At 37.7% G+C, this 14,936-nt stretch overlaps 1 protein-coding gene across 1 annotated transcript in view; it reads right to left on the reverse strand.

Moving 5' to 3' along the window:
• Window positions 1–423: 423 nt before the first annotated feature.
• The window catches only part of LOC142159454 (transmembrane channel-like protein 2), a 165,312-nt gene continuing 150,799 nt past the window's right edge, over window positions 424–14,936 (reverse strand). Inside the window, exons 20-24 of the mRNA XM_075214356.1 lie at window positions 8,759–8,998; window positions 7,321–7,446; window positions 2,770–2,848; window positions 2,301–2,424; window positions 424–1,448 (exon numbers count right to left, since the gene is read on the reverse strand). Coding sequence (XP_075070457.1) covers window positions 1,243–1,448; window positions 2,301–2,424; window positions 2,770–2,848; window positions 7,321–7,446; window positions 8,759–8,998 — 775 coding nt within the window. The 3' untranslated portion in view covers window positions 424–1,242. The remainder of the gene's footprint in view (window positions 1,449–2,300; window positions 2,425–2,769; window positions 2,849–7,320; window positions 7,447–8,758; window positions 8,999–14,936) is intronic.

A 14,936-nucleotide genomic window follows, 5' to 3' on the forward strand; every position in this document is an offset into this window, starting at 1 on the left:
ATACTACACTATATGGTTTATTTTTCCTGTTTGAAGCATCAAGAATACAGAGATGCATTGTGAGATCCAGGATATATACAGATACGCCTATTCCTATCTGGTACACTTAGGCACATTCACCGGGTGTGTTGGGTGTTAACGGCTATTTGTAAATAAACAGTATTACACAATTATTGGTTTCCATATCTCTCCATATGATTCTTGGAGCCGTGGAAGACACCTGAGTGGAGGTGTGGGACCATAATAATGAGACACTATTCAAGCTCCTCTACGCACAGACAATATCTTTATTTTCTGGGATTATTTCACGAAATACTACACCAGGTGCTATGTTCTCTCTTTTTTCTTTATATATACGTATATGTATATATATATATATATATATATATATATATATATATAGGTTTTTTTTTATATTTACCCTGTCATTATTTTGGTGTTGATAAGATAAGTGTCAGTATATCCACCATTGGAAATTCACCTCCGCTATATAGCCCTTGACTGTTTTATCTCTACATTGAGTAGATTTAATCAACTGCTCTTATTATGCAGGCTGATTAGTATTTATGTTTGGTGCTAACAAGGTGATCACCTGAAAAAGTCTGTTACGGCTTTGTATCGGGTAGGTACACCTTGTCTGAAATGGATTCATAACTGTATTGACTTAACCAATGGATGCAACTAGTTATCTCTCCCTTTACACAGGTTCACTCAGAGCTGAATTAGCAAATATTCCACCGGGACAACAGGGATAACAGTGAAAGGAGAGTGGGAGAGTACTAACTGTAACTTCAAAAACAACTAAGAACTTGATTTTATATACTCTTCCCACAAAAAGTGATGGCGTAATGTGGAACATAATATGCAGTTTCTCTGACGAGAAAAAAACATTAAGGCTGACATCCATATTATTGTTTGTAAAAAAAATTATATTGATTTAACTTAATACCCGGAGATACTGCACTATTTGGGAAACTCCTCTTCATGTTATTTTACTTTCAGCAATGTTAATGAATGTTTAATAATAATAATGCCCTTAATCATTACACTTACCTTATGTACCAAAACCTATATAATTTCAAGATCTGTACATGTGTATAACCCTGAGCTTCTGAAAGAGAATATTGTGCTCTACATATAAGACTGAAGCTGGACACAATGTAATTACCTAACAAATAAACCTGTTTAAAAATATCAATGGAAGACAAAAAGATTAAGGTTTCTTTATGAGTACCAGTCATTTTAATGTCTTGGGTGTGGGTGAGGGAAGCGTGGCGATCCTCCCATATGTGGCCCCATGGGTCTTGGCACAGGTGGACTTGTGACGGCAATATGCGGCGTTGGCATTACTGAACCTTCTCTTCTTATAAAGCGTGGTGCATTGTTGCTTGGTGAGGTTGCTCCGGAACCTGGCATTATGTTTCTCTGTGCAGGGTTAGACTGACTCTCTTAGGAAATAGAAAAGGGACATTAATTGTGGTACAGAGTGCCCAGCCATAGGAAGAGTAAAAATATGTTTGTGGTTCTTATATACCAAATTGCAAACGATTATTATGTAAAGTGGTGTAATGCAAGCGTTAACCAAAACTTCTGAAGGATGTGCAAACCAGCTATTAGCCATATACACAAGAACATGTAAAGCTTCAGATGGATATTATTAAACAACAATTGTGTTTGTATTTGAATTTGTATTCCAGATTCTGGGATTTCTATTTCATTCAGAATGATCATATGATAGCTATGGTTAAACATAACTATATGCTATACAATAGACATTTTGGGGTGTTAGCTGTTACTGTTATTGGCTTTAGTTTGCAACACATGTGCTCCACTATAACAGACATATGTGTCAATTATTTTAACTGGTCTAATTAACTTTCCTTTGAAGAAGAATGAACATTTTTCTTAAACGATAAATTCATCATCCATCATCATCATCACCATCACCATCAACATCATCATCAATAACATTTAGTTATTGAATTTGCGCCAGCAAATTCCATAGTGCTTTACAATTGGGGACAAACATTATAGTATACAATACTGGGTAATACAATGAGGCAATGAGGTAAGAAGACCCTGCTCGCAAGCTTAATTGGATTTATTATATGTGAAAACCAAATAAACGAAAGATTTCCCAAACTCTTAGCATATGATGATAGGCTGGTGGATTCCCCCATGAAGTAATCATCTTATGAGCCACTGCCCTTTTCTAACTTCCTCAAACCCCAACTCACCAACCAAAAACCAACCTACTATAATAATGAAGTTAAACAAAATGAATGCTTATGTTTTCATACCTGTTTCAGCAGTCTGAAGCCTGAGTGCATTCCTTACATTAGGAGGCAGTAGTTCTTCCAGGTCTCTCATAATGGAATTAGTCTGAGTGTTGTTATTCCGTTTATTTTTCTCTTCTTCCCTTTGCTGGGCAAGGAAAACACAGTAAAATCTCCATGTCACTATAAAGATAACTGTATTATGGCTCAGCTCCATGACTAGTAGATGTTAAGATCTTTTCTTATTAACTTCATGTGAAAATCTATTACATCTAAATTAGGTACATGCTAAATATTTTAACATAATTGACTTTGGCAGACCTGGGTAATGTACCATAAAATAACAACTGCTTGACTAATTTCCCAATTGGAGAAAAAAATCTAAAGCAGATTTTTTTGCCTTTTCAAATTGCTTTCATTCTCCATGTTGAAGTAGAATAAACGTCTCACGTTTTGAATTAGGTTTCTACTAGTTAATAAAATGAAAGCTTACCATCTGCATTTTCTTCTTCAAATCTATGTTTGCTTGTTGATAAGCTTTTGAAACAGCATTGAGGTAATAAATTGCTAATCTGGAAGAAACATTGTACAGCGAGGTTAACAGCACATTAATAAACAGAACATTGTGTTCATAAATATACATTATGTGTTATAGTGATTATTGGACGTTAACTGGAGCAAAAATAATGCTTCCCAGTGGAACGTAAGTATGGATGTAGATCTGTTTGCAATAGCCTTGATTTATTTTGCACATTTTTTATTTATTTTTGCACACAGTGAAATAGCCAAAGTGATTGTAAACTCTCTCATAACTAAATTGTAAACTATTTCATGAACGAAGCCCTACCAATTCTTTATTTTCACTTCTGCTTTACCTTATATGTACCAATTTTATGTATGTTCTGTTTTCCTCACTGTCTGGTACAAAACAATTTGGCACCTTACAAGTCAAAATAATAATTATGAAATAATGAAAATTATAAAATATGGAAATATGGGCAGCATGGTGGCTTAGTGGTTAGCACTTCTGCCTCACAACACTGGGGCCATGAGTTTGATTGCCGACCATGGCCTTATCTGTGTGGAGTTTGTATACTTTCCCTATGTTTGAGTGGGTTTCCTCCCACACTCCAAAAACCTACTGGTAGGTTAATTGGCTGCTATTAAATTGACCCTAGTCTCTCTTTCTGTCTGTGTGTTTGTATGTGTATGTTAGGAAATTTAGACTGTAAACTCCAATGGGGCAGGGACTAATATGAGTGTGTTCTCTGTACAGCGCTGCAGAATTAGTGGCACTATATAAATAGATGATGATGATAATTATAATAATAATAATATGATAGTTTGATTGTTCCATTGTTGTAGTTTATCCATTAGATCAGAGGTGAGCAACCCCAAATGTAGTCCCAGAATATGTTTTTGAGGTCCCTGATTGTGAGATATGAAATCCATTTTACTGGGAACTACCTGTTTTGGCATTATAGAAAAATTACTGGGAACTACCTGTTTTGTCATTATAGAAAAATTGCACACTTGGGGCCATAGCTAAAAAGATAAGGGATGAGAGTCACTGCTCTAGATCAGGTCTAGGTCTAAATTTATCCTAAGGGTTTCATCTTAACTTAAAAGGTAACATTACTCAAAATGATGGCGCTATACAGACTACTGCAACTCATTGGTGTAACTCCTAATACCTGAAATAAAATATCTGATAGAAGTGGCCTTTTGATTACTTTAGAATATACTGTTGCATATATCTTTGGTTTATGGTTGTGAATAATTGACCTTCCTTAGCAACATCTGCAATGATAAAAACACACTATGAACTGCATGAATTGCTTCCATAGTTACAAATGCTGCTAAGGAAGGTCAGTGTTTAAAAACCTAGCTGTCAAACAGCAGTAACAGTGCATTCCTTTATTTTTCAAGAGGCAATTCGAGGCAGAAGATCTATTTTAAGTATTAGAATTTATTGCAATACAGTGTAGTATCCAGCCCATTGGTTTTAATTTGATTACATTATTTTGGAGTGGAGTTACCCTTTAAGCTGTGAGTAGGAACACAAAGGATAGACTACACAAAGGATAGATTACCATGCCATATAAGGTGAATACCGAGGATCTGTTTTGGCACAATAAATGTGTAACAATTCAACTATAAATCATGTTTTAATCTTATTATTTTGTTAATGTCCACAATACGCTTCCATTATACTTTTAAAAACAGCATCTAGTCTGATAACAACTGTAAGCAATTGCCATACTTTAAGGACAATTGCTGTGAAATTGAAAACTTATAGTAGCTTTACTACAGCAAAGTAATATTTTTTTTAAAAGTGGTCACTTTTAATATATTACAAGGAAAGAAGATATTAATCAAAGATTACAAAACCTAATATACTATATCAATATATATATAATTTGCTTTAGAATCCTAACTAGGAAACTGTAGGCCATCAGCCTAGGAGTCAGCTCTGTGGGTGCTTGTGCGCCCCCCTCCGTCCCTAATATTTGTGCTGCCCCTGCCACAAGCATCTATGCATGGCATTTTAGTCATATATGGGGGATGTAATGTAAGCACCCTTAGACATTTGAAAAAGTTGGCTCCTATGGTCAACAGTACCATCCAGAATAATTATGACTAGTCTAGCCAGTGATCATATTTTTAGGAATGCACTGTGGAAGGGGCAAGCAGCCTATGTTGAAAAACTGTTAACGCCATATATGTAAACTGGTTTTAAAAGAGATTTCTACCTTCCGATTTTCTCTCATCTATTATTTTTGTACATGCCGTACCCTAACATGCCTTACCTTACTGGCTTCTATTTGTGCATTTCAGTCATGCATCTATGTAATCAGACTTGTTTATTTTTATTTTCCCTACTCATCACTTAGCTGTATTGTGTTCTTCGCACTGAACATAATTGCTATATGAAAGGTCAATGAGAATTAGAGGTGCTCAGGCTCGGTTTTTTGAAAATCAAACCCCTGCGAACATCACCAATCCAAGTACCGAGCTGAGCCAGCTCGGTACTTTCGCACTTCCTCGGATCTAAACTGAGGTAAAAAGTCATCATTGGTTGTTGGATCTCGCGGGTTTTGGATTCCATAAGTACCTCCCTCCCTGTGAGATCCAGCGCAATTGCTCACACAGAAACAGGGGTCGCAGTGTTCTTGTCACTCTCCATTCTCCAGTGACATTGCTCAGTGCCATTGCTCACACAGAAATAGGAAGGGGTAGCAGTGTTCTTGTCACTTGACAAAAATTGACTGGAACTGACTGGAAATTAATGTTATTGAGGTTAATAATAATGTAGGAACAAAAAAAAAAGCCAAATTGTGTGATTCTAGTTTTAGCATTTAAAAAATAAACAGATCTAAAACCAAAACCAAATACACGTGAGGGTGGTTTTACCAAAACCAAAACCAAAACACGGGGGTCAGTGAACATCCCTAATGAGAATACACAACTCTATGTGGTGATATAAAGCCACCAATGTCAAACACAGACGCAACCCATAAATGTTGTTATGCAGTAATGTATTTAGTAAAATCTGCAGGGATGTGTGTAGAAATGTAATATATGAAGACACTAAAAAATGAGAACACACCTTTGAATGATTGCCAATTATTTTAATTCCATGAGTTTTCAATAGTAATTATTCCCTTTGGTATAGGCTCATTCATGTTGCAAATTTCCTGTTTTATCTGTTATATTTATTACGTTTATGTTGTTGGGATTGCTGCTTGTTTTAGTTATATGTTCATTTTTTGGCAGGATATTGTTGCTAGCTTAAGTCTTATATGATTAGTAAATTCTCAAGTTACAAGCTCCATCCACTTGTCACAGATTACTCACTTTAAAAATATTCAATAATGGAAAGTAATCTGTCATTGGGTTTTTTGAAGCAGAAAAAGTCTGCTCTGCAAACAGGGCCAGTGCTAGGGTCCTTGGCGCCCTAGGCACATTTTCAAAATCGGCGCCCCCCGCCCCATTTTCAAAATCGGCGCCCCCCCCTCCCGTCTTTTCTTACCTTAACTTGCCTCCTCTCTGCTCCCTCTGCTCCCCTCCACTCACTGACACTGTCGGGCCGTGATGATGATGTCACGGCCTGACAGTCAGTGAGTGGAGGGGAGGAGACGGAGCAGAGAGGTGGCGGTGGTGATGATCAATAGTCCCTCCCCCCTCCCTGTGGATGTATCTGAAGCTGTGCGGCGGCCGTGAAAGGTATGGTCAGCGGTCGCCGCACAGTTTTTTAAAGAAATTTTTAATTTGTGGCGCCCTCCAGAGCCCGGCGCCCTAGGCAAGTGCCTAACCTTGCCTAATGAGAGCGCCGGGCCTGTCTGCAAAACAAAAGCCCTTTGTGAGTCTCGATTTGCTCAAGTGCTCCTAGATTTCCAGTGCAATATTTCTGGAGGGGCAGCAAAGGGAGAGGGGAAGAATTGTGTGGAGTGAGGCATTCTTAGTGAAGTACGGAGTAGGCCCTCTGGTGCACTTTATTTGGTGGAGCAATGCAGAAATGAGATTTGCTTTTCCTATTGAGTTTATTGTAATGAATAAAGGGGTAGAGATGCCTAATTTTTAAGGTTGTTAAATGCAATGCAGAGGAACACACACTAATTTCCACTCCAAAATACAACTTGAATTGTGCCTCAGCTCAGAGCTAGCAGATTTCGTGTATCAAACTGCATTTTTAATGGAGTGTCTTTTGCACTTCAATGGAAAACTTTATTTGACTGAAAGTGGTGGCACTAAAGTGGTAGAAGCTTGGACTTTGATATGATGTTTACACTCTTCTACAGTACACCTGTAAAGAGTTTTCTGGCTTCCTGCACAACCAAGGTGCACTCTAGTTTGCAAAGGCATCTCCTGAGGCATACACTTCAGTGTGGGTTTACCGTCTAGGCCCTTGCAAATCAAGATGTTTTATGGTGTGAATAGGGTGACCTCTATTGAAGACAAGCACACTATTCATATGTAGATCATTTCATGGAAAGAAAAATGATTGATCATAATTATCCTTATAAACAAAACAATAACTTACATCATAAGAAGAACAGCTGGTATAATCAGTCCAGGATTTGCTATTGAACTGAGAATTTTGGCAACGAACGGTGGGAAGTCACTCTGCATAGTTTCCTGGATAACATCAAACATCCTCTTCTTCCCACTAGAAGCACAAAAAAATTGCTTTGCATATGCAGAAAAAACATAGTAATGAATTACCACTTACCAATATTGTAAAAATCCAATAATTTAACACAATGAGGCTCATTCAGAGTTCGATACATTTGCAATCCATATACATAAAATGAGTGTTGCAAGAAAACACATTTAAGTGTTTACTTTGAGTTCCACATAATTTAAAATTTAAAGTAAAGAGGTAAACGCGTCCACATGAAGATACATATAAAGAGCATCCAGATCTGCTTTAAGTATATCATGATTATGATTAGGCTTATGCAGTGGCTTACTTGAGACACAATTAATCATTATCAACTTTATCATTGTCAGCATCAGCATGAATTGTTGCTCCAGGTGTCAAGCACCCGCAAACAGATACGCCACCTGATGAGGTGAGCATTTTACTCTAGAAAACTGAGCTTTTGTCCAATTCTAAATGTCCACCAATGTGCTTTACATATTTTCGTTTGGAATGCATTTGCCTTTCACAAAAAAATTTCAGTTTGAGCTTCAATACCCAGTCAGTCTAAGACAAGGGGAAATCTAAGACCTGGGGGTGGCATCTTTATATCAAGGGTGAATAATATTATCCACAATGACCTGCTATTGTTTACCAGAATTAAATTCTTAAAATACACCATCTGGAGCTTCACTCGATTCTCAAAGTGTGATATTTCAAAAAGACGTATTACTAATGTACTGAAAATGTATTACAAAATGAAAACTGGCGGCTGCAAACAAACATCCAAAAATGACCATATATGCAGTTACTTGGATGGCTAATTTATGTTCACTTTAGACCAAACCAGTAATCCAAATAAGCACCTAAGAGGGGACACATAAGATGTCAATCAGGACTGCCAGATAAACTGGTAGGTCAATGACAACACTAGTTTGGCCTCATGTGATGAATGCCAAACTAACATATCACTTCAATTTTGTCAGCCACATGTGTGGCCTAATAGGACACTGCTCAGTTTGCTTGATACTTGGGTCATGATACTGGATCTACACCATGTGGGCAGCTTTATATGTCAGGGAATACAGCTAATATATATTCCTAGAGTACCAGTTACTCACTGTAGATGAACCCTCATTGTCTAATTGCAAAAAATAGGAAAGGGCTTGGCAGAATGATCTGTGTTCTAGTGGGCTTAACTTACCACTTGTATGTAATTATTTATTAAATTAACTTAGCAAAACATAACTCTTGTTTCGAAAATAAATGTGTTATAGATCAAATTTATAGTTCAAGCAGTATATTATTGTGAACATACTTAGGATTTTTAATGTCATACCTGAATGGTCCACAGTCAAATGATGGTGGAAGAGACATTATTGTGTAGGCCACTGGCAAAAGACTCAAGAAAAGAATGAGCAGAAGAAGTCCCATATAGAAATTATTTGATTTAGATGCTTTGAAGACACGTTCGTGAGGAACATTACTGCTCATAACTGCCCAGCATTGGAAGTACATAGATGTCAGCAACCTGAGGACATTTATTCCTATCAATCCAGGGGCATAAAAAGAACCCATCCTGTAATAAGAGAGTAGATATTTTAGCTATGTGTAATTAACGTGGAAAAAAAGCACATCAATGTACTGAATTTGAAATTATGTATTAATATGTGCCATTTACTCAAACCTCATTATTTATCGTTTGCCACATTTCAGTAAGAAGGATTGGTTTATAGAATGTTCCAAACGTTTGTTAAAATAAACAACAACAAACAAATGGAAATACTATTCCAGGTTTAAAACACACATAAGAAGTCACATTCCACATTTTTATCCCTACATACACAGCTCTGTAAATTTTAAAGCTGTCGTTCCCAACCAGTGTTTTGGAATTAAAGTGTCACAAGAAATTAGGTGTTATGGGGGAAAGATCTTAGAATATGGTGACATTTGCATTGGATGCAATATTTGAACTATATTTTTATTAAAAGATGAAAGATGCAGTCAACATATTATAGGTAATTAAACCAAGATATTTGTCAGCATAGCTATAAAGATTTATTACACTTTTTCTTAATTACTATTACATTTAATATTGTTTTAAAGTATTGTTTTGGTCTTGACAACTTCTAGTTGAGTTTTCTTATTGTGTACCTGACTCCATATTGTTATGTTTGATTGTTTTAATACTGTATACAGTTCTGGTCCACGTTATTAGCACCTTTGAATCTTTGTATAACCTGTAAATATCTTCATAAATAAATAGAAATGTACCAACTTCGTATCATCAGAATATTTTAATTGGATGTCCAACGTTATGAACCCAGAAAACTTTCTTTTCCAGATTACATGTAGCAATGTCAAAGCCGAAATATAAAATATGACTTGGACAGTATTAAAGGCAGCCTTCCTTAATATTTGCTTACACACCATGACTGCCTCCAATCTTTTCTTGTAGCTATCTATAAGCTCTTGCACCTGTTTACTGGTAGTTTCTACCACTTTTCCATTGCAATTTTTTGAAACTCATGAATGTTTGCAGGATTCCTTATTTTCAATGGCAGATGTCAGCTCTCTCCAAAGATTTTCTATTGGATTGAGATCAGGACTCATTGCTGGCCAGTTTAAAACCGTCCATTTTTTCCTTCACAAACATTTCGTTTGTGCTTTTGTATGTGTGTTTTAGGTCTTGATTGTGCTGGAGGACCCATGTTCTTCAAGCTAAACCTAGTTTTGTTACACTGGGCAGCACATTTCTCTCCAAAATGACTTGGTAATCTGATTTCATAATTCCTTCGGTACAGTCAAGGCCTCCAGTACCAGAGGCAGCAAAGCAGCCCCACAACATTATGGATCCTCCACCATGTTTAACCATAGTAGAGTGTTATCCTCCTTAAAAGCTTAATTTTGTTGCCAATAAACAAATTGCTGGTCTACATTGACAAAGAGCTCTATTTTGTTTTTGCCTGTCCAAATAATTATTGCCCAGAAGGATTGTGGTTTGTCTCGGTACGTTTTGGAAAAGATCAGTCATTCCTTTTTATCTTTTTTTCAGCAGTGAGGTCCTCATTGGCCTTCTTTCATATAGCCCTTGGTTTAATGTGTGGCACATGGTAAGGGTTTAATCATCAGTCCAGAGTGTTCCAGGTCAGCTTTCAGCTCTTTGGATGTTTTACGTGGCATTTTTTACACAGTTCATACCAACCTTCAAAGAGTTCTCTCATCGATTTTCCTCTTTCCACCACATCCAGGGAGGTACTTCACAGCGCCATGAGTAACTAACCTCTTAACATTGCGCACTGTTCAAACTGGGGTGCCAAGGTCTTTGGAGATGGCCTTGTACCCTTTAGAGGTCCTTTGTTTGCGATTTTCTTGAGCGAGTTTAAACTCGCCAATGTATTAAACGGCGATTTGATGTAAAATCGCCGGAGTTCTATTTCTTTCAAAATCGCAGTTCTCAAAATTGCTACGAATCGTGGTCCTGACTTTTTTCCAGTCTAGTTATATAAGTAGCCAAATGTATGGAGCCGCGATTTAGCAAACGCCTGAGTTTGCTTTCAAAATCGCCAGATACAACTTGCTGCTTTTTAGATGCGAGAGGATGAAACACATTGCTGTTACACTGCCTGCCGTAGGTCTCGTCGCCTGTATAATATTAACATTTTTTGAATGTTTTATACAAAAGCATGGATTTTGTGGATTTACAAATTATTTTTGGGCATCTTCATGGACCTTATTTGGAATTACAATATATTTGGACATGGCTTACTAGACAATTTGGATTGCAAGCTCCTGGGAAGAGAGGAAGACTTCCCATTGGTGAGTATTTGGGACTTTTTTATTTTTAATAAAATAATGTGGTAATAAAGAGGGTTTTGTTTGTTATCTTTGTTTTTTTAAATTAAAGTAATGTGTTTAGAATGAGGGAGTGGTGGTTTATTTAACTTTTTGTGTGGAACTACAGGTCACAGCAAGGCATGAGTGTCAGGGCATGTTAGTACTTGTGGCTGTCCAAGTGTCAGCATGCCCTGGCTGCCATGGGTATTCTAATGTTTGTAGTTCTACAAGCACCAGCATGCCCACATTCTTAATGGCAGCCCGGGCTGGCTTGGAGTTGTAGTTCCACAACTAAAAATGGTGTTTTATTTATTTATTTAACTTTTTTTGTCGCTAATATTACCCTACACCCACCGCCCCAAGGGTGTAGGAAGAGTCCTAGTGCACTGGGCTAGGCGTTCCTAGAGGGGGGCCCAAACGTTTTTTGAGGACCCCACTCCCTAGGGAATCCTGCCCAGTGCTAAACAGAATGGGGTTGGTTGTCATTATGGCAGGATCCCCTGCTGCGTGTTCCTCTGCTATAGTGCCACCCATCCTGGTGGCTGGTTTGCCTAGTGCTGGTTGCATGGAAATTGGGGGACCCAACACAATTTTTTTCCCGATATTTGCGCAACCAGCAGTAGGCTGGCAGCGCTAGGGTTAATAATGCTTGGACAGGGCATCCCACACATTTTTTAAAAAAATATGTTAGTGAGCCTAAAATCACCAGAGTTTTGCATGTAAAACTTGCAACCAATCAGAAATCAGTATTGGTTTGGAAATGGTGATTTCGAGCTAAACACTGGCGAATTTGCTAAACACGGGTGAGTTTGAAATCGCCATAAATCACGAGAGATGAACAGAGATTTTCAAGATCAGACTAAAAATCTCTACTTAATACATATGGCGACTTGGGGGCTCAAATCGCCGGTTTACCCCCTTGATGTTTTGACAAAGGAGCAGGGAATAAAAAGTTTTCTTTTTAAACATTAAAGCTATAATTCAATGGTTATGTCAAGTCATGTGAGCACTGACAAGTTATCACAGGTAACTTTCTAATTTATGACACTTGAGTTTAATCTAGCTCTTTTTTTCAAATTAATTTGAATTGCTCAAAGGGTGCCAATAACTGTGTCATGGCAATCTTACAATATTTATAGTTTTTCCTACCATTGCTTCTTAAAATTGTTATTGTTTTATCCCTATCCCTTTATTCCTAAGCTGTTTCACTACATTCCTTTTAATGATGATACCGATAATGTTGACCACAACTGTATGTATGTTATCTCATATCACAGTTATATTTCCAACTAGCTTCAATTAATGGAAAAATGTTTATAAAAAAATGTACTACAGAAAGATAAAAAACATTCTAAAAATCTAGGAAAATAAAACTAAATCTTTATTTTAGTTATTTCAATGTTATGTGATGAGGACAAAAAATAGTTATTATCCTTTTTTCCTTATTAATTCTTATTAGAACATTTTATAGTAAAAAGGAAGGGGTACAAAAAAAAAGATAAAGGAAGGATGGGGGAGGTACATAGTGGGAGGCAGATATAACAATTCACAATGTCAAGTTCAAATAGTCAAGTTCATGAGGAATCCATGGAATCCAAATATAACATATACAAAACTATATCACAAAAATGCACTTAAGTGTCTTGAGACAAGGCGAAGGAGCTAGAACGCGATGGGTCAATAGTACTTGAAGAGCGCAGGAGCATAGAATCTTCACAACTCATGCCAGGCCATACATTTAACCATAGGGGAAGAGACAGGCATGGAATAAGGGACACCAGATGTCTCCATTTCAAAACAACATTGTATATTTGTAAATATTTTATGTATAGTGATAGGAGAAGGGTTTTTCCAATACTGGAAAAACCCCTCTCCAAATCACCGCTCTGGCAACTATAAGGATATATACCCAGATATGATGGCATGGAAGCTGGTCCGGGTAAAGGGCAACAAGTGGAGACGGGGCTAAGGAGACTGTAGCTTCCCCGCTAGGTCAAAACCCTCTATCCAAAGCTGCTGAATAACTGGACATGTCCAGAACACATGAAAGATGTCACCTACATTATCACAATTACGCCAACAAGACTTTGAGTGGGTAGGCCATATCATTTGCAGGCGAGCTGGGGTAAGGTAAGTCCTATATAGAAGTTTCAAAAGCATTTCTGCATGATTGACATATGTAGACATTTTATGATTGTTACAATAAATGGAGTCCCATTGGACTTGGGAGATATTGAGAGTTATATTGAGGTCTCCCATTTGCACTGAGACATATGCTTGGGTATAAGGTAGAGGCAAAGCAACTGTTGGCACCAAAATGTAATTCCCCCTCTAGTATTGCCCCTAGTCAATTTAGCAAATATCAAGCAGAGGTAAGCCAAGAGCATACTTGTGACAGAGAAGATCAGCGATTCAATGCTGCAATCATAGATACTTATAAAAATCCTTTGAGGGAAGGCAATGGCTGTCCTGCAGTTGAACAACGGAGTGGAGATCCCCAACATCAAATATATGCACAAGAGAAGACATCTAGGGTAGAGGATGAGAGAGTAGGAGAATGTGGTCTCATCAAGTCAGGAAGCCATATGAAATCCGCAATAGGGAAAGAGGGATATAGAGCCAGTTGCAAATCGACCCATGGCTTACAGTGGGTCAGAAGTGCCCAGTCTCTGATCTGCGAGAGGATACATGCTTCCTGGTACTTGAGTAAGTTCGGGAGACACAGAACCCCCTGCCATTTGGGTAGAGCTAAAAGACAATCATGAAGACAATAAAAGACAATCATGAAGGTTTGCCCCTCTAGACACATAAGTAAATGTAGAGTGGACATAAACCTCTTTGGGAGAAGGTAGGAAATTGTTTGGAAAAGGTACATAAGTTTAGGAAGCAACATCATCATGAACACTTCCACTCTACCCAACTAGGAGACCTAGTATCCCACCTAAGTGGTAGAAAGTCTAATGAGTTGGGCAATTAACAAGATCATTTATTAATTTGCTCCAAACTCATTGGAGGTTGTTGAGGGGATATGAATCCCCAGGTAGGAAATAGAGCTGACTTTCCAAGCATATTTAAAGCACAGTTTAAAGCAGGCCAAGGAGTCTAGTGGAATATTAATGGGGAGGGCTTCGGGTGTGGCAGTATTGAGTTATAATAAGAAGCTTGGCCATATCGATTCAAAAAAAGATATAGTTGAGCTAGTGAAGTCTCCAGGTTGGACACAAAAAGGAGGACATCATCGACAAAGAGGCAAAGACTGTGGCTGGTTCCCAGGAAGTTTAAAGCCCTACAATCCGCAGAGCAATGCAGATGTACCATTTAAAATACTAAATTTGTCCGAGAGAAAGCCATTACTGAAAACTTTGGTGGTTAGGCCACAGTAGAGGTTTAGGATAGCTTTGAGGATATTACCAGCGAAGCAAAACTTAAGCAGGACCTGTCACATAAATTCTCAGTGAAGTCTGTTGAATGCCTTCTCTGCATCCAGAGAAAGCACCAATAGCTCCTCTCGGTTTTTTGAAGCATATTCAATAATACTGAGGAGCCTCCTAGTATTGTTGGCAGCCAGCAATTCCAGTACAAACCACACCTGTTCAGGGTGTATAAGATTAGGAGGGGACCCAGGCTATTAGCCACCAATTTGGCATAGATTTTTATGTCAGTATTAGGGAGGGCTATAG

Source organism: Mixophyes fleayi, chromosome 5 (genome assembly GCF_038048845.1).
Source record: "Mixophyes fleayi isolate aMixFle1 chromosome 5, aMixFle1.hap1, whole genome shotgun sequence".
Taxonomy (NCBI): domain Eukaryota; kingdom Metazoa; phylum Chordata; class Amphibia; order Anura; family Limnodynastidae; genus Mixophyes; species Mixophyes fleayi.